This window comes from Anabrus simplex, chromosome 6 (genome assembly GCF_040414725.1).
Source record: "Anabrus simplex isolate iqAnaSimp1 chromosome 6, ASM4041472v1, whole genome shotgun sequence".
NCBI classification, from domain to species: domain Eukaryota; kingdom Metazoa; phylum Arthropoda; class Insecta; order Orthoptera; family Tettigoniidae; genus Anabrus; species Anabrus simplex.
Genome location: NC_090270.1, coordinates 19208162 through 19234918, shown reverse-complemented (window position 1 = coordinate 19234918; position 26757 = coordinate 19208162). Strand labels below are relative to the sequence as shown.

The 26757-nt window shown below is 38.0% G+C and overlaps 1 protein-coding gene across 2 annotated transcripts in view; it reads right to left on the bottom strand.

Moving 5' to 3' along the window:
* Positions 1 to 26757, bottom strand: part of snama (something that sticks like glue) — a 651651-nt gene that overhangs the window by 491176 nt on the left and 133718 nt on the right. For both annotated transcript variants that reach the window (XM_067149701.2, XM_067149702.2), the window contains exons 5-8: positions 20031 to 20087; positions 19854 to 19942; positions 19273 to 19387; positions 7867 to 7991 (exon numbers count right to left, since the gene is read on the bottom strand). In XM_067149701.2, coding sequence (XP_067005802.2) covers positions 7867 to 7991; positions 19273 to 19387; positions 19854 to 19942; positions 20031 to 20087 — 386 coding nt within the window. The remainder of the gene's footprint in view (positions 1 to 7866; positions 7992 to 19272; positions 19388 to 19853; positions 19943 to 20030; positions 20088 to 26757) is intronic.

Genomic DNA, 26757 nt, shown 5'->3' with positions numbered 1-26757 from the left:
GTAGTGTCACCTTGATGAGTGAGACCTGGTATGATTCTATGAAAACTGTTTGCAAGCTACCTACATTACAACCCATGTCCTTAACCTGCCATACTGCTAATTCCAATTCATTGAATATTGTAGGGTCCCTAGAGGTCAAGATTAGAGTCCGTGATTTCACCTGGAAAATGCCAGTGCTAGTGGCAAAAGATTTGTCCTGCCAATTCATATTGGGTCCAAATTTTATTGCAAAAACAGGCATGATTTTGGACCTCCAGTTCAACAGATTCCATTTCAAATTTTGTGCAAGAACATTTGAGCTGTGTGATCGCTCCCCTATTCCGCCTTGCCATGTTAACGCTGTCCCCGAAGATTCTGATGAACCCAAGGCTTTTGATTTTAATCACTTACCCGAAGAGCAGGCCAACCAACTTAGGAAACTCTGCGATAAGTTCCCTGATGTCTTCACCGACAGGTTAGGCGTCACCAATGTGTTAGAATACAAAATTGAGGTTACAGATAACATACCTGTTCGCTCTCCTCCGTACCGGTTGTCACCTCCCAAAATGAAAGCTCTGAAGGCTATCATTGATCAAATGCTCGCTGACGGAGTGATACGCCCGTCCAAGTCAGCCTATTCTTCTCCCATGTTTCTGGTCCCTAAACCACAAGGTGGTTATCGGCCTGTAGTGGACTATCGGATGTTGAACCGTAAGGTAGTCCTCCAATCTGTCCCACTTCCTGATTTGCACTCTTGTTTTTCTTGGTTTGCCAATGCAAAAATTCTCACCACTTTCGATTTAAATCAGGCTTATTACCAGATACCCCTTGCCAAAGAATCCAAGCATCTCACTGCATTTGCAACCGACTGGAACCTATATGAATTCGAACGCGTCCCTTTTGGCCTAGCAACTGGAGCGGCTGTACTTACACGGTTACTAGATTATGTCCTATCGGACATTAACTTCAAGTTTGTTTATAATTACCTTGACGATCTCGTAAGTTTTAGCGAAACCTTCGAGGAACACCTACTCCATCTCAAGCAAGTGCTTGAAAGACTGCGTAAGGCATCCAAGGTTTCCTTCGCACAACCCCAGATGTCCTTAGGACATATCGTGTCGGGGAGGGGTGTCTCAATCGGTCAGTCTCGTACTGCCGCCATCCAGAATTTTCCCCCTCCAAAGGACGTCAAGGCTGTAGCCAGGTTCATTGGCATGGTGAATTTCTTTCGCAAGTTCATTCCTAATTTTGCTGAACGTGCAGCCCCATTAAATGACTTGAGAAGAAAGGACGCCAAATTTGTGTGGGGTGATGCCCAACGTGAAGCCTTCATGAACTTGAAATCCGCCTTATGTAACGCTTCTGTACTGGCCATGCCAGACTTTTCTAAACGCTTCATCCTACAGACTGACGCCTCTTCCTCAGGCATATCCGGAGTTCTTCTACAGGAATTTCAAGAAGGGCGCCGTCCTATTTCTTATGCTTCCCGTGCCCTGAATCCTGCTGAGCGCAATTATTCCCTTTATGAGCTGGAAGCCCTCGCTGTTGTCTTCTCCTTAGAACGCTTCAGAATGTACCTGGAACATCTCCCTTTCAATCTGGAAACCGAAAATCAGGCGTTGAGTTGGGTACTGGCCAAGCCGCGAAAGAACGGTCGTCTAGCACGATGGGCAGTGCGCATCTCAGCCTTCCAATTTGAAGCCCGCCACATTCGTGGCATGGAAAACGTTGTGGCTGATGGCCTCAGTAGAATGTTCCATCCAGACAGCTCTGACCCTCAATCCGAGCCAGTAGACTCATCTCCCGAACAAGTATCAGCTTTTGTCAATGCTGTTCTCACTGACTCTCCCTTCCTTTTCAAGGATATTGCCAAACATCAAGAGGATGATCCTGAGTTAAAAGCCATTGTCGACAGGATTAAATCCGGTGAGCATGTTAAGCCCTATATTCTTAAGAATGGTGTCTTGTGTTGTCCTGCTCGTGGTCGCAGAGACCCCAAAATTGTAGTCCCAACTAACCTGGTCCCGGCTCTCTTCAAATACTTTCATGAATCCCCAGTGGGCGGTCATCTGGGCGTTTTCAAAACAAGAGAAAAAATCCGTAACCACTTTATTTGGAAATCCATGGATAGTGAGATCCGTACCCTTGTCAAGTCCTGTAAGATTTGCAACATCAGTAAACCTGCCACGAATACTCGTCTAGGTCTCTTGTCTTCTGAGCAAGCTTCTCGCCCCATGGAAAGACTGTTCATAGACTATATTGGTCCTTTCCCGAGATCTCGGAATGGTAATCGTTTCATACTCATGTGTGTTGACGCCTTTTCGCGTTTTACGTGGCTGTTCCCCACTCGGATGGCTAACGCCAACACCACCATCTCGTGCTTGAAACAGATATTCGCCTCGTTTGGACCCTGTCAGTTCTTGGTAAGTGATAACGCAAGAGCCTTTACTTCTGCCCAGTTCCAGAATTTCTGTTTTGATCTATCCATTGCTCATGTAACCACTACTCCGTATTACCTGAAGCCCAATTATGCTGAGAGAGTGAATCGTAACCTGCAATCTGCCCTCATCGCTTATCACTCCTCAGACCACTCCAAGTGGGATTCCTCATTGAATTGGTTGTCATTTGCATTTAACACTGCTGTCCATGAAAGCCACAAGCAAACCCCTGCTTCGTTGATGTTGGCTTTTACTCCAAATTCTCCCCTATCTAACCTATGGTCAATTAATGATCTTCTGCCCGACGATGCCAGCCCAGAAAAGATCCGAGCTAATTGGCACCGTGCACGAAAGAACCTAAGGTCCAGCGTAATTACAACCACGGGCGAAGACCACACGATCTCTCTGTGGGTGACCAGGTATTTATTAGAACACATCCCGTCAGTAGTGCTGCGGACCACGTTATCAGTAAGTTGGCCCGCAGATTTCGAGGTCCCTGCACCATCTTAAAGTTCCTTACCCCGGTGACATTATTGGTGAGCAATCCCGAAAGGAAAAGGATCAGCAGAGTACATCTCTCCCAGATCAAGGTACCTTAAGTCTGGTAGGGAAGGGTAAATACCATTGTTGGTGACCTTGTAGATTTAGTTGTATGTTATTTGTAAGAATTTAGTTATAAAATAAGTTTATTGTAAGGTTATTTATAAGGTTTCAGTTATAAGATAATAATAAGTTTTATTTAAGTTAGTTGTAAGTAATTGTGTAAGTGAATACTTAAGGTATCCTCTAGTGTAATCGATTTAGTAGTATAAGTTAGCTAAGTTTTAGTTTAGGGTCACTACTTGGAATTTTCTTCCTTTTACGGTCAGGTTTAGGGCACCCTCCTGTAGTTTCTTTTCACCCCCACCATAATCTTGTCACGTGAATTTTAGATAGCAGTGCTTACCCCAGGGCTAGTGCCCTAATATCCCTGGTGTACGAGGGAGAGTCCCTACTGCATACTTATTAAGCCACCCATCGGGTGACTCTACGCGAGATCTTGAACCCAGCACCATACTTTTACCTCAAAGTGATCCCCTGTCTGCTGCGGTTTGTGTGTGTTACAGTGGCTGCAGTGACCAGCTTCTTCGGACAGCAACCTGAAGTGCCAAATGGGGAGGCACATTGTGTGCCTTGGGCGCCACCATCCGGCACCACTATCCTGCGGGGAACGTCCCATTGGTGGCAGGCAGACTGGACGGTGTCTCACCCCGGCTTATTTGGTGCAAGAGATCACTGAACTGCATCTCACCTAGGTGTCAGGTTTGGACTGACATTGAATGGAGGCTGGCAGCAAACGGCCGTTACGGCAGCCGCATCATCAGCAAGAACCTGTGGCCTAGCTGTGCTGTGACTGTTGTGGGAAAGTAGTGCAAAAGTGTTGGCAACAAGTGAGAGGTTTTGGTATTTCTAACATTTGGAAGAAAGTATGGTGTACATGATTTGGTAGACAGACTACAAATTGTCTAATCATCTGTGAAAGAAGGCATTTTGAAGTGCAATGTGACAATCCATGTGGATTTTGTGATATTTATTCAAGAGGTGGATCTATATTTTTGAAAATTATGTGACAGTTTGTGTTGTTGGTTATGACAAAATTAACTTCAAGAAATTTGGTGGGTTAAAGTAATGTACCCTTACTATCGGTACTGTGTGAAAACATTCTATCGCTTGCTCCCCAGTGAGGTTATATTATTGGTCGAGCTGGGCTCGACTTTTGGGGGGATGAAGATGTTACAAGTGAACTATGTAGCATGAGTGGAATGTAATTTTTTTAAGACTTTATTGGCGAAGTACTATATAATGTTTTATTTATCATGACCCAACCTGTACTGTTATTTGTAGAGCATAAGATAATTTAATGACCTAACCTGTACTGTATAATGTTGTAACATAGGCATTTGTAAATAGTAGAATTCTGTCTATAGTTCCTGGAAAGATCCAGAAAGTTACATAACTTTTGTACAGGGTGTGTTACTTTGTTGGTATGTGTTCTAGAAAGTGTGTTCTGTCTATTCTGGAAAAATACGACTTTCGCAATCATGCGTATTCTAGAAAGTTAGTCAAAGTTCGCGATCGAAAGTAAGGTTGTGACTGGTGAGTCTAGGTGGCGATAGGGAACACGTGCACGCTGATTCGCGATCGAAAGTAAGGTTGTGATTGGCGAGTCTAGGTGGCGATAGGGAACACGTGCACGCTGATTGGTTGCCTCCAAGACCAGTAATTCCTATATATAGTGAGCGAGGCAGTGTTCGAATCAATTCTGTATCCTGAATTCTGTCGGTCTCGGTTTATCTGTCTGCGAGCAGCCTATCTGGCTGACGTCCCCCGGCTTCGGGGATGGAATGTATTTGTAGAATTATCTTGTAAATAATATTTTTTTAAACTAAGGATCACGGTGATTCATTTCGGAATCTGCTATCTAAGCCATGTCTATGCCTTTGGTAGGTTCCCAGCCCTTCCATCTTCCCGTTTTGTCGTTCACTAGTTGCCCCTACTGATAGTTACGTGCTTGTTTTGTTGGAGATCCGCGTAATGCTAGCTACTGTTTTTCCGAGTGTGTAGTGTTTTCTTATATTGTGTATTGTACTCTTACCTTCCCCTTTTAACTGTGTTTGTGCCTTGTTTGGTGTTACCACTGTAGTAGAGGTAACATAATTGACAATTCTTTGTTTTGAACAACAATTTTAACATATGATTTTAATTGGACTTCATGCTTCATATCATGTTCATGCCGCACCATTTTAACGTTGAAGATTGACGAGATGCCATCACGCCGCGTCACAGGATACAAAGACTTTTTATTTACTTATTTCAATGTGTCCTCGACTTATTTTTAATGTTTTGTACTTGTATTTGTGACTGAAGATGTCCCATAAGAGGATGAAACATATTTCACGAGTGTAATTTAATGTAGTCTTTTTAATAAAGACAATTACAGTATTGTAAAGGTGGAAATATAAAATCCAAATTTTCACAAGTTTATATGCATCATGAAAACATATTTCAAGCGCCAGTAAAGTAATGATAAAGTTTTCGTTATAAATTTCCATGCGAATAGCATTTCCTAAATTTAATCATATGCAAGAAAATACAGTGAAATCTTGTTAGGGATTTCTCACTTAGCACGCCTTAAATACCGACATACCGATTCACATCGAATTAAATCAATTTAAAAGTACCTCACTTATCGAGTCACAAATTTTCACTATTAGTGCTTAGTACAATCACATTTTTCCAAGCCCTGAAAATGTTATCATCCCTTGTGGAAGGAACGTGATTTCCAACCAAGATTAGCATCCTTGCCACAGGAGGCCGGTAGGAGAAAGTTGCGCAAAAACAAGAAATGGCCTAGAAGTCCTGAACTTTACAATATAAATTACACCTTCAGGAAGCAAGCTGTTTACGTCAGGGAAAGTCACTTTGCTCTCCGGTTTTCATTAATATTGCTGAATAACCCAGAAAGCCTGTTGGTGCTTGTATTTCACATTCCATTCATAAGTTAAAAATTTATTCTGTGCTGAGTGATACAGTGAAGGGCAGCGAATTTTTGTTATGTGATAGCCTACGTATGGATTGGAAACAATTGTGTGAAGTTGACTAGAGTAGTCTCATTATTGTGTAGCCCAGTTATGGATACTGAAAAACTTGTGATATCGCTTACTGATGAATAAAAAATTAAGGCATCCACATCTTTCAGTGATGGCACGTATGTTGAAACTCGCACCTTCCAAGTGTTATCGTATTCGAGAAAACGATCACAGTAATCCTCTCGCACATCGCCAAGTTTAACTTCAAAATAATTCATAGTCAAAGAATGTAATCAGAAAACAATGTTTAATAAACCACTGGTCCAAAACATAAAGGCTTCTGCAAACATTTGTTTTAGAAAGATCTGCAAATAATGCACTGCTACTTTTATGGACCACAGTGCAAATCGTTTTGTATTTGTTGTCTGGTGTTTGACACACCTTTTAAAACACTGTTGTTATTAGTTATTCGCTTTACGTCCCAATAACTACTTTTACGGTTTTCAGAGTTATTTAATAATCCCTAGTGGAAAAAGTTCTTGTATTTGTTATCTCATCTTTCTCACGCTTTTTGATACCCTCATCTTTAGAAACAGTAGATAGCCTGAACCCATACATACACACCGTAAAAAGCAGACATGTCACAAAAAAAGTGTTTACATATCCCTCTTGGATAGTTCTGATCCATGTATTCAATAATATGTTTTCTCACTCGACACATTCTCTTTCCTTGTCCCCTGCAGAAACGTCCAAACAATGGTTTACTGAATAAACTAACCTCTGAAATCAATCATCCACTCTGCGCCGTATTTTGAGGTGTATCACATTCTTACTGAATTTCAGTACATAACATTAAATTAAGCGATCACTTACTTCAGCCTTTATTTCTAACGAGTTAACTACTGCCGATATAGATACGAATTCCCTTAGGGAACCTGAAATATGAGTAAATGAGTATATTGGAATTATGGATTTACTCATTCAGGACAAAAATGTAAGGTTCCTTATGGGAATCAATATCATCTGATGCCCTAACATTTTTGTAAATGGGACAAAGTCTCTCATAGTGCACTGGCACCGCCGGTAGCTCAAAGTAGCCTATGCAGTGGCCTCCACAGTACGCACTAGCCATGCGTCGTTGTAGATGGTTACCAAATAACGAGCGCAAATTGGCACACAGGGGTGAAACGCTGGCAACTAAGAATGAGTTGACTGGAAAATTGATTATGTCCAATAACGGACCTCTATATTGGAATGACTGAAATTAACTACTGCTATTGGCCACGTTATCTACGCATTTATTATGGAAAAATGTTCTCCTTCATTTCCAATCAATCATCAATGATCTGCATTTATGATTGATCGACCAATTGAATGATTGATCCATTGATTGATTGAAAATGAAACAGAACATGTTTCCATAATAAATGCGATGACCGACAGCAGTAGTTCGAATTGTGTTTACAGAACACCGGTCGGCAAGAATTACTAATCGACTCCAACATCCCGTTTGAGTTTGAATATCGACGAGAGAGCTCGCTAGTACAAGTAGCACAAAAACTATAACAAAGATGATCGTTCGCATTCAATATAATCGCTGGAGTGCACAAATACCTATAACAGGAAAAAACTCACGCTTAATCGTTCGTAATAACAAATGTATCAGTGATAGGGTTCTCGCTGTAACAGAGGATAATACACAGTTTAATAAAGGTTCATGGGACAGAAAAGCTATATGCCATTTATTGCGGACTACTTCTGTGTATGCAATAGAAACCTATACTACCATCAATTAAAATTAAATAAATTAAATGTTCGTTTAAAACTTCGTTGGGCACATAAATAATGGAGAGGATTATGTAAGCTAAATGAACACTCACTGATCAATAGCTGGAACAGCAAACTGTCCTGTAGGAGTCATCATTGCTCCAGGAACTGAAGGACCATCCACAGGAACCATAAAACTTCGAGGGATACCAGTACTCTTCTTGATTTCTATGGGCTCCTACAAAATACAAAAATGTATCAATTTTTAAATCAATTGTCATAAAATGTAAATACAGTAAAATATGCCTTCAATGGACCCTTGATTAAACAGAAACTTGTATGAAACTGAAATATTTGACAGTCCCATGAATTTAGGGGTGAAAAGCATGTTTAATTCCCTTCATTAAACTAAAACTGTGTTATGCAGACCAAGGAAATAAAAATACACATTTTAAAGGAAATTTTTCACATTCCGGGAGGTAGTTTTTAGAACATTTTCAGGCATCCTGTGAAAGTCTACCTTACCTACTGTAACGGTTAATTCTCTACCTAACAAGGGCAAACAGATCTTCATTCTTTTGTTCTCCATCTCACACATTAAAGTGTATGGCTAACTGCCTGTTTACTGTAGTCCAAGCTTTTCGAAATTCTCGCTTTAATGAGTTGTCAATCAACTAATGCCTGTCTTTGTTTTGCCCTTGTCAATCAGCTTAGAATTCAGCATTTAACTCAGCACTTCTAAACCTACATTACTGACACAGTTCGTCAGTAGTCACTATGTCTCCGAAAGCAAGAGCTGTGCCTGATCTTAACACGAGAGTAACAGTGATTCATGCTAGTGAACGAGATAAAGTAATTGTAATGCAGATTATGAAAATGCTTAATGTAACTAAAACTGAAGTGTACGAGATTTTAACAAAGAAAACTGAAATTTTGAAGTAGTGGGAAAACAGTGCTAATGGAAAAATAAAGAGAGAACATAAGAAAACTGAAAACCAAAACATTAATGAACAGTGTGGGAGTGGACTGTGTCAGGGAAAGAAATAATTGCATTTCAGGACCTACGTTACAGGCATGCGCTAAAAAGACGGCTGAAAAACTAGGCAAGACTGAATTCAAAGCATGGAATGAATGGTTGGAGAGTTTCTGCAAAGGACATCAGATAGTTTTTAATGAACTTCATGGTGAATCGAGTACATCAATAGTCAGACCATCACTGAATGGATTTCTGAATTACCTTCTGTGATTGAAGGATACGACGCTGAAAATCTAACAGACGGCGATGAGACTATTTTTCTGTGCATTACCAAATAAATCGTTGTGTTTGAAAGGTGAGAAGTGTTAGGGAGGAAAATTGTCCAAAGAAAGATTGACTGGCTTCTTTATGTGGTTTTATGTCAGGTGCCTTAGTGTTCATAAGGCTACTAAGCCACGATGCTTTAAAAACTCTACCCTTTGAATGGAGATTCAACAAAAAGGAAAAATGGTTAATGGTATTTAATGGAAGAATTAAAAGGCAAAACCTAAATGTTTCGCCTATATACATATATATACATAATGCCACATGTCAACCCCACATCGAATTTTCCAATGCACAACTTGCTTGGTTCCCTCCAAATACAAGTGTTACTCAACCAATGAAACAGGGAATCATTTAGAACGTTTAAGTGCATTATTGTAAACTGTTAATACAATCGTTGATTGCCAACGTGAATTCTTCATCATTCACATCCGAACTAGCTCAAACCATCTCCCTGGTTGATACTATATTTTGGATAAGCCAAGGTGTAAAGAAGTTGTTACCAAAAACAGTGACAAGTGTTTTGGAAAGGGAGAGTTTCCAAAGAGAAAAGTTACTGATAGTGGGGAAAATGAAGATGAATTGCAAGAATTACAAAACAACATTTAAAGAAGCCACTTTCAATCGCAATGCCGAGGACTACATAAACAGACTTTTAATGGAAAATCAGAAAGGAGAACAGGAGGTGGAGGAAGAAGGATATGGCACTGAGACGGAAGAAGAGTGTAGGTAAAAGACTTATCATCAAGATGCTGTGAAGTTTAAATAAACTAAAGCACTTTGGCCTACAACGAAAGGATTCTAATATGCTTGGTGCTGTTTCTCAGGCTAAAGTGTTTGTGGAAAGTTGAGCAGCAAAACAGTAATGTGTGCAGAAAACACTCCTTGAGTATTTAAAAAAAAAAAAAAAATTCATGTGTACAGTGATGTTTTTCTATTCATTGTAAGTATGGCTTTTTCTGTTCATTGTAAGTATGGCTTGTACTGTATTAATTTGTAGCAGAAATATGTAAATATAACACTGAATAAGGTATGTACACCATTTTATTTATTCTCAGTATGTCCATTATATGCAAGTACATGGTTTAAATATTTTTGCATAGGCCCACTTCCCTAAACCATAAATCTATCTCTAAGAGAAAAATTTGCAAGTCGTGTTCGATTCCACTAAAGATAGGTTTTACTGTACATACGGAACTGTCTGAATACTAACAGAGAAAACAGTTACTATAGGGAAGTTTTGCAACGTACAACCATCTATCAGTCCTCTTGAAGGCAATTGTGCATTACGTTTTATGTTTCATATGTATAGATAATCATTTAAAGTCCAGTCAGGGTCATTGTGCTACCATATGTGTTAGTAGACCTGCGACTGTCGGGCCGAGGGACTTGCGACCAGTACCAAACCAGGCAAACTAAGGTAAGACTAACGGCTGTGGGCGGAGTAGTTCTCCTTTAGCAGTTTTGATGAAACTTGTGTGTAGGAAATGACACACAAATTTTTCACAACACTGCTGTCTTGCAGATTGGATAGAGGACTATCAAAGGCTAAAGGAGTTAACCCTGACAGAAAAACCTCGCCCTGTGTTACGCCCAGCAAGCCAACAAGGGGAGAAGAAATTGTCAAATTGTAAACTGAAACCAAGGCATAGATCACCTCCTATGTATAATTCTGGTAAGGATGACTGTGATAAGCCCGAAGTTATACGAAATTATCAAAGAAGAAAATTCTCAGATGGAAAAATAAATTCAAATAGCAACACTAACAAAATGGCTGCGAAAATCCAATGTAAATCTATTAAACAAACTATTTTAAATAGACAAGTCAATACAGGATCAAATAAAATACCTACCGGTACTATGGTTAAGTTTATCGACAGATCCGATGTAAGCCGATGCCGTAAATGCCGGTTTTCAAATACCATTTGTTCAAGTTTAACGCAACAAATAACTCTCGTATGCATGGCGGATGATCCATGGTATCTGTAACTACAAGTAAATACCATTTTCTCTCTGACAAAGAGAATATAACAATCTTATTTTCTACTTCTTTGAGAGGTTGGCACGCACTGGCCATGTCGTGCACCACAAACGTTGCGCAGCAAGTTTGTTCGATGATATAGATGTTGATTCCCATATTGGTATTATATGTTTCTTTGACGCGAGGTCTTGCTTTTTAACGTGTTTTTTAGTATAATACTGCTAATTTGCATACGGCAAGGTGTTAAAATCTTCTTTGGAGTACTTGTGTTAAAAATACATTCAGGCTATGTTGTTAGGAAGTGACAGTAATATATCTTCCAGTGATGAAAACAGTGAGACAGACAGTAACAGTTCACGTCACAGATAATTATTAGGCCTAATGGTGTTATCCCTCCTCAAACTACTACTACTGACAAAAGTGAAGATGATGACAACGATGTTAAAGTTAACCAGCGAAAAGCAAGTCAACAAAACAACGAACCTAAATTTTCATTTTTAAAAATTAAAATCATTTGGACATTTTTAAACATAGAGATTTAAAACTTTTAACATTAAAAGACAACACAGTTTAGTGATTCTAAAAATGACACTAACATGTACGTGAGATAATTATTACCATACCAAATACTAATTCAAATTTGTAAAATTACAGAAAGTGGAAATTAATAATTCCTTATTTTTTTAACATAAAGACAAATCGCAAAATAGTTCACCACAGGACATATACATGGATATATCGTGAATCATAAAAATTTTAAAAAATCATCTATATAGCTTCAAAACTGAGGCTAGTACAAAATTTTCAGTAAAACCTTACATTTTGCCTTAATTTAGGTTGGCCGTCTTAGCAGTACTACAGCATTTTAGCTTGGCAGGTTAGGGGTTAAATACCATAACCCCGACTGCTAAATGTGAGGAGCTTATAGATCTCATTGAAAGAAGAAATACTGAAGTCCTTGGAATGAGCAAAACCAAGTGGAAAGGGAGGGGAAACGAACTAAATAGCAGCAGAAAGGGTACAAACTCTACTGGCATGGAAATAAGAAGGAAACGAGGCATTCTGGCATTCATAATCAACAAGAACATTGATACTATGGCTGATATAGAATATGTTAATGAACGAATTATTAAGCTACATCAAAAAATCAACAAAAACACCCTGACCATTGTTCAAGTTTACGTACGGTTCACATAGTGGGTGCAGTCAGGAAAAGAAAGATGACTTTCTTCAAGAATTAGAAGACTATGTCAAACAAGATAATACTCTTATGGGAGAAATAAAAGCTCAGGTGGACCTGTAAGGACAGGGTGTGAGGCAGTGATCGGTCCTCAAGGATATGGAAATAAGAACCGTGAGAGTGAATGTCTCCTTGACTTCTGCATACAAAACAGTCCAATAATTAAGAACACCTGGTTCAAAAAGCAGTTGAGTCATAAGATCACAAGATACAGCTGGTATGGAGAGCAGAAACCTCTTATTGACTACGTCATTGCAGACATGAGAGACTAGAACATTTATTAGAGATGTAAAAGTGCTGACAGGAGAAAGCTTAGGTAGTGACCATAGGTTGTTAGCAACCACCTTAGGAAACTTCATAGCCAACCTAAGATAATTTGGGAATTTGAAAAACCAGATAAGAAGTCTGAATAGCAGATGAAAAATAGAAACAAACTGCCCAAATGTTAAGTGGGAACAGCTGAAGAAGAATGGCTTGGATTTAAGAAAAACCTTGTGTACAATACAGTCAATATTGTTGGCAAAACAAGTAGCAAAGTAAGACAGAAAGAAATTCCATGGTGGAATGAAACTGTCTGAACAGCAATAAAGGAGAAAAATAAAATCAGAAAACTAAGAGACAGAGAACGCCAGAAAGGTGTGGGAATGAAGAGAAGAGTTAGAAGCACTCTGTCAGCTGTACAGAGACCTGAAACTTCAAATGAAAAGAATCTTTTCTAAAGAGAAAGTCCGGACTGAATTCGCACAGAAGCTAGAAGAGGACAGCAAGAACAACAAGAAACTGTTGTATCAAGTGGTGAAAAGCAAGAAAAGCAGCTATGAAGGAATAAAGGCCCTGGAGAAAGAAGAATGAAACATCACTTGGAATGACAAAGATAAGAGATGAGATGGGACAGTATTTTGAAAATTATATAATGGTGAAAATTTAAATATAAAATGACAGGAGACGATTCAAAGTTAAAAACTTTATGCCTGTTCCGTAATGAACTGAGAATCACAATGAAATATATTAAGTTTAAAGGTTCCACCTTTTCAATACAATACAATTCTGTTGTGCAAAATTATGTTACCATATTTATTGCAGTACCAGTTTCGACACATTCTCAGTGTCATCATCAGCCAATCTGATAAAGCGAGCATGAAAACAAAATAAATACGACAATATACACATACATGGTACAAGAACATATATCAAGTATTCCCCTTAAAAGAAAGTTCTAGATAAAAAATTGACAACAAAGTTTAAAAACATGAAACTTCTAGTTGTAATGGGTTAACAATGTAATATTCTTGATTAATCTTGGTGTGAAGATTAAAGTCACTCATTCTAATGATGAGTTTTTGACTAAGTGTAAGTTAAAAAATTTAATAACATATTAAAATCTTGATGATAGTCTTGTAAAATACATCTCAAAGGAGAGAAGGAACTGTATATTGTTGTTGTTTAAAAGCGCCTTGTGAGCTTTTCTTGTTCTGGCACATCAATAGGTCCTTTTGATATTGTAGAGCCCAAGGCCCATCACCGCTGGCTGCGCAGAAGCTTGGGGAAGACATGTCCATGTGCTTACCGTCATATTGTGGGTGCGCCTCAGCTTGACGAGAAGATCGTATGGAATTTAAACATTAACTTACATTTCGTACACATAAAAACATCCGCCCTACAAAATTAATGACAGCTTCAAAATTAATAACACCTTACACCCATTACCATGTACACACGCGACAAATATACATAATATCAAGACTGTGGTAATATTAAAATATACTTCAGTATAAAAACTGAACAATCTACACAAATCCTTTGGATAACCCATAGGTGACTCTTAGCAGACTGAATAAGAAGACAGAAAAATAGACTATTACAAAAATACACTAGCGATACCTCGAAAATGATCATGTCCCTCACTTTAATACAGTATAAGGGCCATGTTTGTAACTGATGTGTTTGAACATTGTATGTATGATAAGAAGGCCAGACTCAAAAGACGAGAATCACGTGACAATCTGTCTCTTGAGAAACCTAGGCTCTATAATTTAGCTTTATTGAGAATATGAAGACATGTTCAAAAAGCAGTCTACAACTTAAGTATGATCATATAGTGAGATAAAAATTGCCTGCCTCACAGCAGACTAGAGAACACATAAGTTAAATATTTACAAACTCCTGTAACAATAACAATAATCTTCAATAACAACAAAAAGGAAACCTGTGAAATAAAATCCAACTCCTAGGCCTTTCCTATCCCACCGTCGCCGTAAGACCTATCTGTGTCAATGCAACGTAAAGCCACAAGCAAAGAGATTAGACATGCAACACCGCGTGAACATATGAGTCATTTACTTACGTCAATATTATTATTCCTTTAAATGTCATATAGGACTATATACACACATAATAAATAATTGACCGAGCGAGTTGGCCGCGCGGTTAGGGCCACGCAGCTGTAAGCTTGCTTTCGGGAACTAGTGGGTTCAAACCCCACTGTCAGCAGCCCCGAAGATGGTTTTCTATGGTTTCCCATTTTCACACCGGGTAAATACTGGGGCTGTACCTTAATGAAGCCCACGGGCGCTTCCTTCTCACTAATAGTACTTTCCTATCACATTGTCGCCATAAGGCCTATCTGTGTCAGTGCGATGTAAAGTAAATTATAAAAAATATTATAAGTATTTTTTCAGTTCTCTTCGATCATATAATTTACCATTAACAGAAATCATCTTACAAATTAAAATCTTAAAGCAAATGATACATTTCAGAAAAACTAAATTAAAACTCCATAATAGGCTGAAACCACAACCGAGTGTCATATTTCCACTTGTAATCACGTTTAGAAAACATCAACAATAATAACAGTAATATTGGCTTTACGTCCCACTAAGTAATTGCACGGTTTTCGGAAACGCTGAGATGTCTGAATTTTTTCCCACAGGAGTTCCTTCATGTGCCGGTAAATCTATCTACAAGAGGCTGACATATCTGAGCACCTTCAAATATCACCGGACTGAGCCAGGCTCGAAACTGCAAACTTGTGCTCAGAAAGCTAGGGTTTAAACCGGCAAGGATAATATTCTGTCTGCTTTACCCCAAAATCTTGCTAACATTTTAAGGCCTAAAAACTTGCACATCCGCTTCGTAGAAGAGAAGACATTTTCAGTCGTTGGGCAGAATTATACCAAAGTCCTGGTCATTTACACAAAAAATAGTGAAATATACGCACCCCCATTCTAAACGCATGTTGTTAGAAGACTTAATATGAACAGTAAATTGATTTTGTGTTACTTAACTGCACCTGAACACGGTCCTCTTCTTTTATCACGCATTTCTCCTGTATTTATGCTTTTTGGGCTTTCTTTTTGACTGGAGAGAAGGAACGCAACTGAGAATGAAGATTATATCCACACAGTTTTTAAAAGTCCCTTATTTACACTGATGAGTACAGCAAAGTGAGCTTTTTGCCAAACGGCTGCGATTTCAACATGCTCCGCTCGCTACAGTGATTCTCTCATAGACAGTGGTGCCAATGCTACCTCTAGTGTATCATTTACTAACTCTATGGTAGAAAACTGCACCCAAACCAACAGAAATATCAGCAAAATACAAGCAGTGGAAATGAAGTTTTTAAGAACTACAATTCAGGAGACAAAGAGGGACAAAATACAAAACGGCGAGGTATGCCATCTTGTCCCAGTGAAAAACCCCGTTAGTGAGATCAGTGCCAAAGCCAGGCTGAAATGGTTTGGTCATCTCAAAAGAATGAACTCACAAAGAACAGCTACGGTGTAGCCTGAGAAAGATGAAGGGGTCATCCAAGGAAGAACTGGATCGATTAGGGTGGTGGTGGTGGTGGTGGTGGTGGTGGTGGTGGTGGTGGTGGTGGTGGTGTATAGTTAATTATTGTGCAGCTGATGTATTGAAAATACATATGAAAAAAATAAGGTTCCTAGAAAGAAACCATAATTGAATTTCATGGATTGCAAATAAGTCTTTAGGATTTTCAATTGTGATGAGCCCGCTGCTGCAATGGGGTGAAACGCTGGTAATTTCGTAATTGAAAAAGCCTAAAGACTTAAGAGCTTGAATTTTTAACATCTGCAATCGACAAAATTAAATTATGGTTTCTTTCTAGGAACCTTATTTTTTGATTAGGCCAAAGGCAGGCATTTATACAAGTGGAGGTGCACGCTTCCCCTAGTGCACCGTCACTGTATTGCCCTACATAGGACGCTTGCAGTGGTGTCTCAACGGCGTACTAGCGCCAGCATCTTGGAAAGATGCAGCATTCCAAGTGATGAGCCCACTGCTGCACTGGGATGAAACGCTGGTAATTTCTCGTTTAAAAAAAACCTAAAGACTTAATGCTCTAATACATATGAACATTGCTGAATATTAGGTACATTATGTGGCGTTACAATTAATAAATAAACTTGAAATCTGTCGGTGTACGTCTTCGTATCTGTATAATATATTTGGACTTTTCGTATGTGTTGCTGGGTCGTTTGCTAGGCACATTTGACATTCCTAGGTTGGTAACATAGTGCCTTCAACTGCCTGAAGTGTACATTAACGCGACCTATCGGCACGCTATGGAACCTGTAGTGAGTTTGAACGCTGTTAGACAGATAGCGCCTGACTCTACTTTCACGCCTGTGCTCCATGCGCTGAGCAGTCTGATTACGACTGCTGGCTTGCTTGACGGCATTTTGAACTGACTGGTGTCAGATAGCTTGTAATGCCTACGTTATATTGCAGGATGCATTTACTTCCCACGGGAATAGGATAAAACAGTGTGGTGAATCCCTTGCTAGGGATTAGTTGTACATATAAATATTTATTGTATTTTAATTTGACGTAAAGTATGTAGCAGTTAAGGTTGAGTTAATTTAGTCGTGTGACATGGTGTTGCTCGATGCATTGTTCACTTACGAATTAGTTTGTGTTTGTGTTCGTCATTCATGTAAGTACTACTTCTTTTTATTTGTGGATATGTTTGCTAAATTTTGTGGGCGCCTTGTAGTATGAACTACTTATTTTTGCGAGGCGTCGTTTAGGTCTGTTCTTTCCGCCATGTGCTCTTGTATATTGGAGCCGTTGTATGTGCACTGTTACGACCGTTAAATCCTGTGTGTGTTTGGGTCTTTTCCATTTTATTTTTCATATTTATTATTTTATTTCTGCTTAATTTGGTGTGTTTCTTGTGACGTTCCCTTCATGCTTGTGTTTCATTTGAATTATTGCTGCCGTGCTTGTAAATTCTGCCAGTGTGCGACGTTATATTGTGACTTCTTGTTCTTTTTTTTTCTTCTTCATTTTATTACGGGTTCGTTTCTCCTCAGTAAGGGAACTTTTGAATGGTGCATCGAGCAACCTCCACCGACACTAATTTTCCCAAATAGTGTATTATTATTATTATTAAATATTTTGCTAGACAAGTATATTTTGGACTATTTGCGACAACAAAATTTCATTGTGATTCATTTTACGAGTAGTGTTTCTGTAGTATGTAAGGACATTGTTAATGGAAGGCTTATTACGTTCATCTTTCTTGCTTTGTTGGGTTCCCTTATCTCTTCTATCCGTTGCTGTTGTCATTGTTGGTTATCGGTTCTTATCTCTGTCTGGTCGCTACGTAACCGTTGTATTATTGTTGTTATTATTGTTATTATCTTATCGCATGGGAGTCTGCTTCTGTATTCCGTGGGGTTAGGCCCATTGTTATTGCTCTCTTACGAGTGTGTATTTGAGTATGTGATTACTAATTTTGGTATTACCTGACCGATTCTCTCTTCAAGTGTACGGCAGATGAACGATGTCTTCTCGTTTCCTTCTGTTGGTGGTTTTATTTTGGTGATGCTAAATTTTACTATGTTATTCGGTTCTTTTTTGGGGATGTGCTAAGTGACTGGTATTTTTGGCCAGTGATGCCCTTGTGATTTATTCGGGCGACGCGTTTTGCATTTAGCATTTTCTACTATGCGTTCGGTGTTCGAACCTTCCACTAATAATGATCCTTAGAAAATTAATTTATTTTAAATGTAGATATCAGGTAAAATGATACATTTAGTTTTATTTATGGAGCTCCTTTATTAATTAGGTCCCTAAGGTTCGTATTTCATTTTCAAAAATATTATGTTTTTGTTGATTTAGTACAATTTACCTAAATTATTTATTTATTTAGTTATTCATATTAAGAGAGAGTATATTTATTGTTAAAAACCTCACCTTAGTATTTACAAATTATATTTTTCTTATTTACCAAGCAAAAATTTACCAAACTTATTTTAATTCTTATTTACCAAGCACTAAATTTAACCCAAATTATTTTAAAATGGTATTGTAGATATGACTTAGCCCTATGAATTTATTTTCATTCACTTGAAACTTAAGTTTTTTTTCTAGCTAGACAAATGAATCCTTTTCATATAGTTATTTGGTACTAATGATGTAATAGTTTGTAGTGATGTTTGAGTTAATTATAGTATTGTTTTTTTTAAAAGGGTGTACGTGTTTTCTTGTAGATGCTTGTTCTGGTTCCCCTTGTTGATTCCACCCCTTTTTTTTTCCTTGGGAAATGGGTCCCCTTGTGTTATATATTCAGTCTTCCACATTTGTTTTAACTTTTATTTTGGTGTTTTGGTTGCATTTTAATTTTATTGCTTCCTTGTTGTGATACGCTTACCCCATGGTGTCACTAGCTGGACACCATTTTATTATCACTTGTGGAGGGGGCGTGTCAATTACTTAAGCTTGAAATATTATCAGTTACAGGTAACGTGTTCAATAGTACAGGACCAATTGTACAGGATCAGTTTGGCCGCTACATTATTTACAGAAATATTAAACAGGATTCAAAGACAGCAAATCAGAAGGGAACCAGCATAGATGGTACTGTGAATACAGCGGCTACAATCTTTTATCGAATATACTCCAAGGAGTACGAAATTGACTAGTCGATGCTGAATACTTTTCCAACAAACTTATCAAAATTTTGTATATCTTACCGTATTTGTACCAAGAGGACAATTTTTAATCCAATGTCCTGGCTGATGACACTTGTAACAGCGATAATTTGAAGGGACTTCACCCATTTGATTAGCACCCCGTATTTTCATATAACTGAAAATAAATAAATAAATAAATAGCTATATTAGGCAATATCAGTAAATAATAAAAATTATTCTTTCAATCAGATATTGTTTTCAAAACCAAATATAAAATATTACTAAAAAATATAACATAAATCAGTATTTTTGTTCATTTCTTGAACATATATGATAAGCAGATATATGTTCCCCCCAAAAGCAAATTCATAATTTCACATGACTATTGATACTGTGATCATAGCTACAGTACAACACAATCATAATGAGACATGAGACAACATCGTTCCACATTATGCAACCTTAATGATTTAAATTAAGAAGCCTGGAAGCAGAGCACGTGCTACAGAGATAACCAGGAATAAACTTTGAAAGTACTTAGCCTTCTAACAGAGTAAATGAAAGGTATATATGCTAGAACAGTGTACTAGCATATTTTCTTGAATAAAATGAACAGATTTACAAAGTCAAGAGGTACATACTTTGAAGGATTATAATCCTGAGTCGACTGGGTCATCATAGCCTGTATCTTATCCTCCTCACTAGCATCCAGACTTGATAGATCAACAGCCTACAGCAGAAATTGCAGAAGCAATTAGTGTGATGTTTGAATGAAATAACAAAATTCATTCTCTACTAATAAACTTCACTCAGCTTACCTTGGCAAGCCGATGCAATCCCGGATCTTGACCATCCAAAACTATATCACTCTGCAACTAAAAAATAAACAAAATTCCTGAATTTCCATGCAACAGATTGTAAAGTGTCAGAGTGGTAAATACAAATACCAGCATGTTACAAAAACTTACTGACAATGACAAGAAAAGACGTCCATAATAAGAATGTGGAATAAAAAAACACATGTTAATGCACTGTATATAACTCTCCTGGTAATACTGCTACTATCAAAATAATCATTACAATGGAAGCAAAAGCACTTGTAAAAACTAAAATGCAATTAACACATAGTGCCTAATCCAAAGAATGGGCAATTTCTAGGAAAAATAAATAATACTTTCATAATGAAAAATTAATTTATTTTTATTTACTAGTATCAGGAACCTACTAACATAATTTGAAAAATATATTAAAAAACTAAATAGCACACACAAGTGCGGAGAGGGAGGAGTGTTAGGTAGGAGGAGGGGGAGGGGCGATAAACGGGCCCCATTTCTACTATCCGAGTTAACTCTTTTTTATCTTTCATACTACAGGCCTGCATTGGATCGAGAATATTTTATAACTTCTTCAACATACAGTTCCAGTCACAAGATCCACTCACTCCAAAGAAATACGACATAACATTGTACTTACGAAGATGGCTTTTATATGTTTTATCTAGTGACTTAATATTGTATTTACGCTCACAGAGGAACATCATCCAATTCTTTCAACGTATTTAACATTACTGCATCGCAATAAGCATACATTTCTCTACATACGTTCATGCCAATGCTATACAAAGCACCCAAATCTAAAAAAATGTAATACTGACAATGACTTCAAACTTATTTCTACGAGGCTTCCCAACTTCAGATTTTTATTTTATTAGTGACTAACAAGTTGTCAATCTTGTACTAATTATATAATCAAACCTGGACATTTAGCATAAATATGCTTTATATTTTAACTTGTTATAGATAATTTTAACTATGAGGGTCAATTTTATGTGTTTTAACTTTAATGTGTATCTTTGTATGACGACCCTATTTGGCTATGATGACATTTATGGATGTTGAAACCAGTAGCATTTAATAAATGATGTAATTTTTATCAACAACATATCTTGTATAGATAAGGTGGATCTTGTAAAATTTAACTTATTGTTTTGTAATCTCTATTCAATACGGACCAAACATGAAATTCTTAACATTAAAAAAAAAATTCCCTTAATGGTATGGCATATAGGGTGAAAGCTGTGGCCATGTAGGGTAAAGCAATTAGGGCTATATTATAGTTCTAATCAATATTACATAAGGAATAATGAATGGTTATCAATATTGCTTCTCTTTATTTATCTATCTTTCACATAAATAATTCCCATATCTCACTAGTTAAACTTTTCATGAATAACATTAGGAAAGGATTAAAAGCAAAATTAAAGTGGGGTAGCCCTATTTCGTGAAATAACGCAAAAAAGTTGTTTCCATTTTGTGAAATTGAACATAAATAGGAAAAAATCATGTGCCTACATATGTTACATAAATGACCACTACCACCCTGCGGCCTGACCCGTGTGCAAGCATATGTTATTACTCACTTTTTGTCATTAGTAAGGCTTTGTTTCCTACTTTTACCGACAAGGTATCTTTTGAACGATTTTGGACTGACATATCTGATGAGTAGCAACCCCGGAGACTTCAAATTGCAAATGAATTGAGGTAAATACGTATACTTTCATGCACTGTGCTACATTTATAATTACATTTGTAAACAAGTATTTTTTTTTTAAAATCTAGTATCTCTAATACTGACGTTTTGATTCTCTCAGCCTTATTGGTTTCTTTTCTCTTCAAGAACACATGTTAGCATTTGGTGCAAGGATTCTATTAGGCAGATAGTGTGCTATGTATGAAATACAAGAAAACTGAATAATTGAAGTTGTGGCTGAAAATATTAGGCAGGCTTAGGCTTTGTTGTACTGTAGGAAGCAGTGTTCTATATTAAGTTATAACTACAAAGTTCAAAATAATTAGGGGAACATGTTTTGTAATGTCTGGTATGTGAACTTTAAATTGGTAGATGAGGTTCCAATGGTCGTACAGCATACCTTGAGACCTTAGCTACTCAAGGTATGTCAAATCGAAGTTATACTCCATCTTTAGGCGTAGCCATGCATTAAACTGCCAGGTGACCCCTCAAAACAAAATGAACAGCGATGCGCCCGTGTGTTGTTGTGAGGTACACAGACTACAACGGCCCTCTGAGCACGTTGTACGTTAACCAGCACATCCCATGAGACATCGTAACGAGGTTCAAGTCAAAAGGGCCGTCAATTTGATACAGGACTTTTCGTCGTGTTGCTGTGGATCTCAATGTCTCTCCGTCAGTTATTCACCACTTGTGGAATCGCTACAGTGAGACAGGCCAGTTCACAAGGAAGGTTGGACAAGGTCGTGGACACATGACAACCCCATAGGATGACCGATATCTGACCATCTGTGTGTTGCGGCGTCGTTCAGCAACTGCCAGAGAACTGCAACAAGATTTCAGAAGGGTGACTGGAGTCATGATGTCTGACCAGACAGTAAGGAACAGGTTAAGAGAAGTGTCCTTACAACCCAGATGTCCTGTTTGAGTGCCCCATTTAACGCAGCAATATCGCGCAGCTCACCTTCTGTTTGCCCGTACCCAGTCAAGTGGTAACTCTGCCAATGGAGACCTGTGTTGTTCACAGACAACTCCAGATTTCCCCTGACACAGAGTGATGGACATCAACATGTATGGAGATGCCGTGGTGAGCAGTACATGCCAAATGTTGTCCAGGAAGGTGACCGATTCGGACAAGGTTCTGTGACAGTGTCGGGTGGCATCAGTATTGATGGTCGTATGGACCAAAAATGAGATTTATAACATGTAACATATAACATGTAACGTACGGATCTTGTCGTCGTCTGTGGTAATCTTACTACTGCAAGGTACATTGAGCAGCTACTGCTACAGCATGTGTCGGTTGCTGCATACGGTGTTGGCCCTGAATTCGTACTCATGCACGACAATGCCAGGGCTCGTGTAGCGCGCATCACCAGAGCTGTCTTGCGAGAACTGAACATTCAAGAGGTGGAATGGCCAGCAGTAAGTCCTGACCTTAATCCCATCGAGGATGTGTGGGATAGGCTTGTGAGAAGTGTTCGTGCACGTCCTGTTCCACCACAGACTCTCCAAGACCTCGAACAAGCTCTCACTAAAGAATGGGACCTGATACCGCAACGTGACCTTCGTCGACAGCTGTCCAACTATGACAAAATTCCATCCTAGAAGACTGTTATCACTTTGTTTTCACCCCTATTTGAACATTTATGTTTGTGTTCTGAAAATGAACGCGAATCCATTGATGTTATTTTGTATACTTCAATGGTAAAAAATAAAAGTTTAGTTGGTAATATACCTGGATGTGAGGTATTGTTTTGCGGAGCATGGCATACGTACAAAAACTTATCCCCCTAATTTCTTTGAACTGTGTATATACAAAGAAAGCTATTTTAATGTGGCATTACCACCACACTGTTTTATGTACAATATGCGTATAATTTTATTTGCACAGCCACTCATGTTATTTTATAATTGAAAATTCATTGTATTGAACAACAATTTAATCTGTGATTTTAACTGGACTTTAACTGGACTTCATGCTTCAGATCATGTTCAGGCCGCACCATTTTAACATTGAAGATCGACAAGATGCTATCACGCCGCGCCACAGAATACAAAGACTTTTTATTCACTCATTTCAATGTGTCCTCACCTTATTTTGAATGTTTTGTATTTGTTACTGAAGATGTCCCATAAGAGGACGAAACATTTCAAGAGATAATTTAATGTAGTATTTTTAATAAAGACAATTACAGTATTGTAAAGGTGGAATTATAAATTCAAATTTTCACAAGTTGATTGTAGATTGTCAAGGAAAACAACATGATCAGTCCAGAGATATTGAACAAATAAAAATATCTGTACAGGAGGTGAAAATGTAACGCCAACTGAAGAGGGGAAGAACTTGTCAACTCCACTCATGTTTCCTTTGCGCCTGGCATTTCCAAACATAACAACCAATGACGCATATTTCCATTTATGCTTTCATTGTCCATGTTTTATCTAGTGGAAAGAGTGTTTTTTACATGTATCCCGAGACTGTAGGTAAAAAGGGGATGATAAATTGTCTTTGTTTCTCCACCATTTTGTTTATAATTATTTGGACAAAAATGTTTCAGTACTGAAAGTGTTTTGTGACTCATGTGGAGGACAAAACAAAAATATTACTATATTTAGACTTTTCCACCACTTGATGCATATTGAGAAAAGATTCAAGTCCATCAAGATCACCTTTCCATACGAGGTCACTCATACTTGGAATGTGGTAAGAATACCGGTTTGGTGAATCAGAAACCCACAGCAGAAATTCAAGAACACTGGATGAATGTATTTAAGAATTCTTGCAGGAAACCTTCTCCTCTTCATGTTGAAGAAGTAACTCAAGAAATGATCAAAAGCTGGACACGTCATTTGGAAGGGTTGTACAAAAAGAAATTGCCATTTCCAACCAGACCTGTGAAGGAATATGACGTACTGCAGCAGCACACTACTTTGGTTCTCTACAGAACAACTTATAATGGTGGATGGCTAGAAGCAGCAATACTACAACCCAAAAGTAAGAGGGTGCAGAAACCGGAGCTACCAAGAGGGTCAATTCACTTTACCTGAAACACTGTATACAGTTAAGATACTATTTTTGTATACAACTTTGGCTATATTATGGTATTTCATTATATAAATCTCTCAGAAAAATTATCACCCTTTACTTTTTTGCTTGCAGATCTATTGCCAGTGTCTTGTGAGAAGTACAATGACATTCTAAGTTTGAAAGGCCACTGCAGCCTCCAAGCAGCTGAGTATTTCACAAACCTTCCACATTAAGATGTAACAACAATGTGAGAAATACTATTATTGGGTTTCATAATGTGCCGTACACTGGTAACAATTAACTTTTTCGGACGAGATAATTAAGTGAATTCTCACCTCTGCAAACATGTTTCGATTCCCTGTCAGTGCGTGAGGGAGAAAATTTGTCTTAAAATTAACTTTGATCTACAGCTGACGACATTGTAAATCTAACCTGCGCCACCCTCCATTCTATGTGTAGCAGATGCCTTATAGATTCCTACCACAGTGGAAAAAGCTGACCCCACTGGGACTTGAACCCAGGATGGTATTGTTGTCACTGCAACAAGTACCTGATCCAAGCAGATAAAGTGTCCTGATTTCACAGCTCAGTGGTCAGAGCACCTGGCCAGAAATTGAGAGCTTCTGTGTTCGAGTTCCGGTGGAGTCATCATCCTTCCCCTATGGTCAACAGCCATAATTATGGCAACAAGCACTCATAGAAGATGGAGCAAGTTATACATAAAAAAATCCATGGAAATTCAGGTAATATTGATTTCAATGGAAGACCTTGTTAAGTCTAGGAGTTACGTGTTTCTTCCACTGCAGATTATGTACTCAAGCTGTTTTTAAAACTATTACATATTTGTTATTACTACACATCATAAGGATCCTTTGAAAACATGTAGCCAACATGTCAGTCTATTAAATTATTAGTTTAAAAGAGATTTACGTCAATATATCTAAACACTATAGCGTTTCAAAGTTTGTTTTTCATCTCCTGTAAAATTTGTAAAATGGTGGTTATCAATTTCTTCCCCTACACCCTTCAAATGTTAATATAGTTCATCATGTACATCATTCCAATTTGATAACAAACTTTTAAGAATATTTATATATATTCATATGACTGGCTGAGCCACCATCAAATAGCGCCACCTACACACTACGGTTTCTTTTTCCATTCTGACATGTCATGATTGTCATCTCCTTGTCTATTGTTTTTCACTGCATCCATCTGTGATTTACGTATGTAATAAATAGTGTCATTCTAATAAAAACTGTGCTGACCTTATTACGTTCCAAAACATCGTGCCTTTTCAACAAGTTATGAGCCCAGGATGCGCGTTTGGAAGGTGATTAAATGAGGAGTGATAAAATACACTGAAAAATAGACGCGTGAAAACATCATGTCACGCACAGTGGTGAGGTTGAGTTAAACATTTAGTCAAGTGTCTTCTGCGAAGAAATAGGTGTGAGGATGAACACTTCAAGTATGGTGCGCATCAAGACATTGTCAAAGGACAACTTTGACACGTGGAAAATTCACATGAAGGCTGTGTTGGTAAAAAATCATTTCAAGTTATAAATCTCATTCCGTATTGATGGTCGTCACTTTACAAATAAAAGTCTTTATTTGTTTATGTTTATGTATTGATAAGGAGGGTTTTATAAATACTTTTATTTGTAAAGTAAAAAATCGTACGTGGGCGTATGTAGCTGGGATAAAGGTTAAGCCTGAACCGGTCAGCAAGAACGCGGCCGCTATTACAGATTGGGAAAAACGTGACAATGAAGCAATGTCAGATATCATCTTGGCGATTCAACCCTCCGAATTGAAACAGGTAAAAGACTGTGTCACTTTGCGCGAACTGTGGCTAAAACTAGAGTCGATTTACCAATCAAAGGGACCAGCGCGGAAAGCAACATCATTAAAGCAGATCGGGCTTTAAAGAATGAGTGAAGATGGGGATGTACGCAATCATCTGCAGAGATTTTTCGATGCTG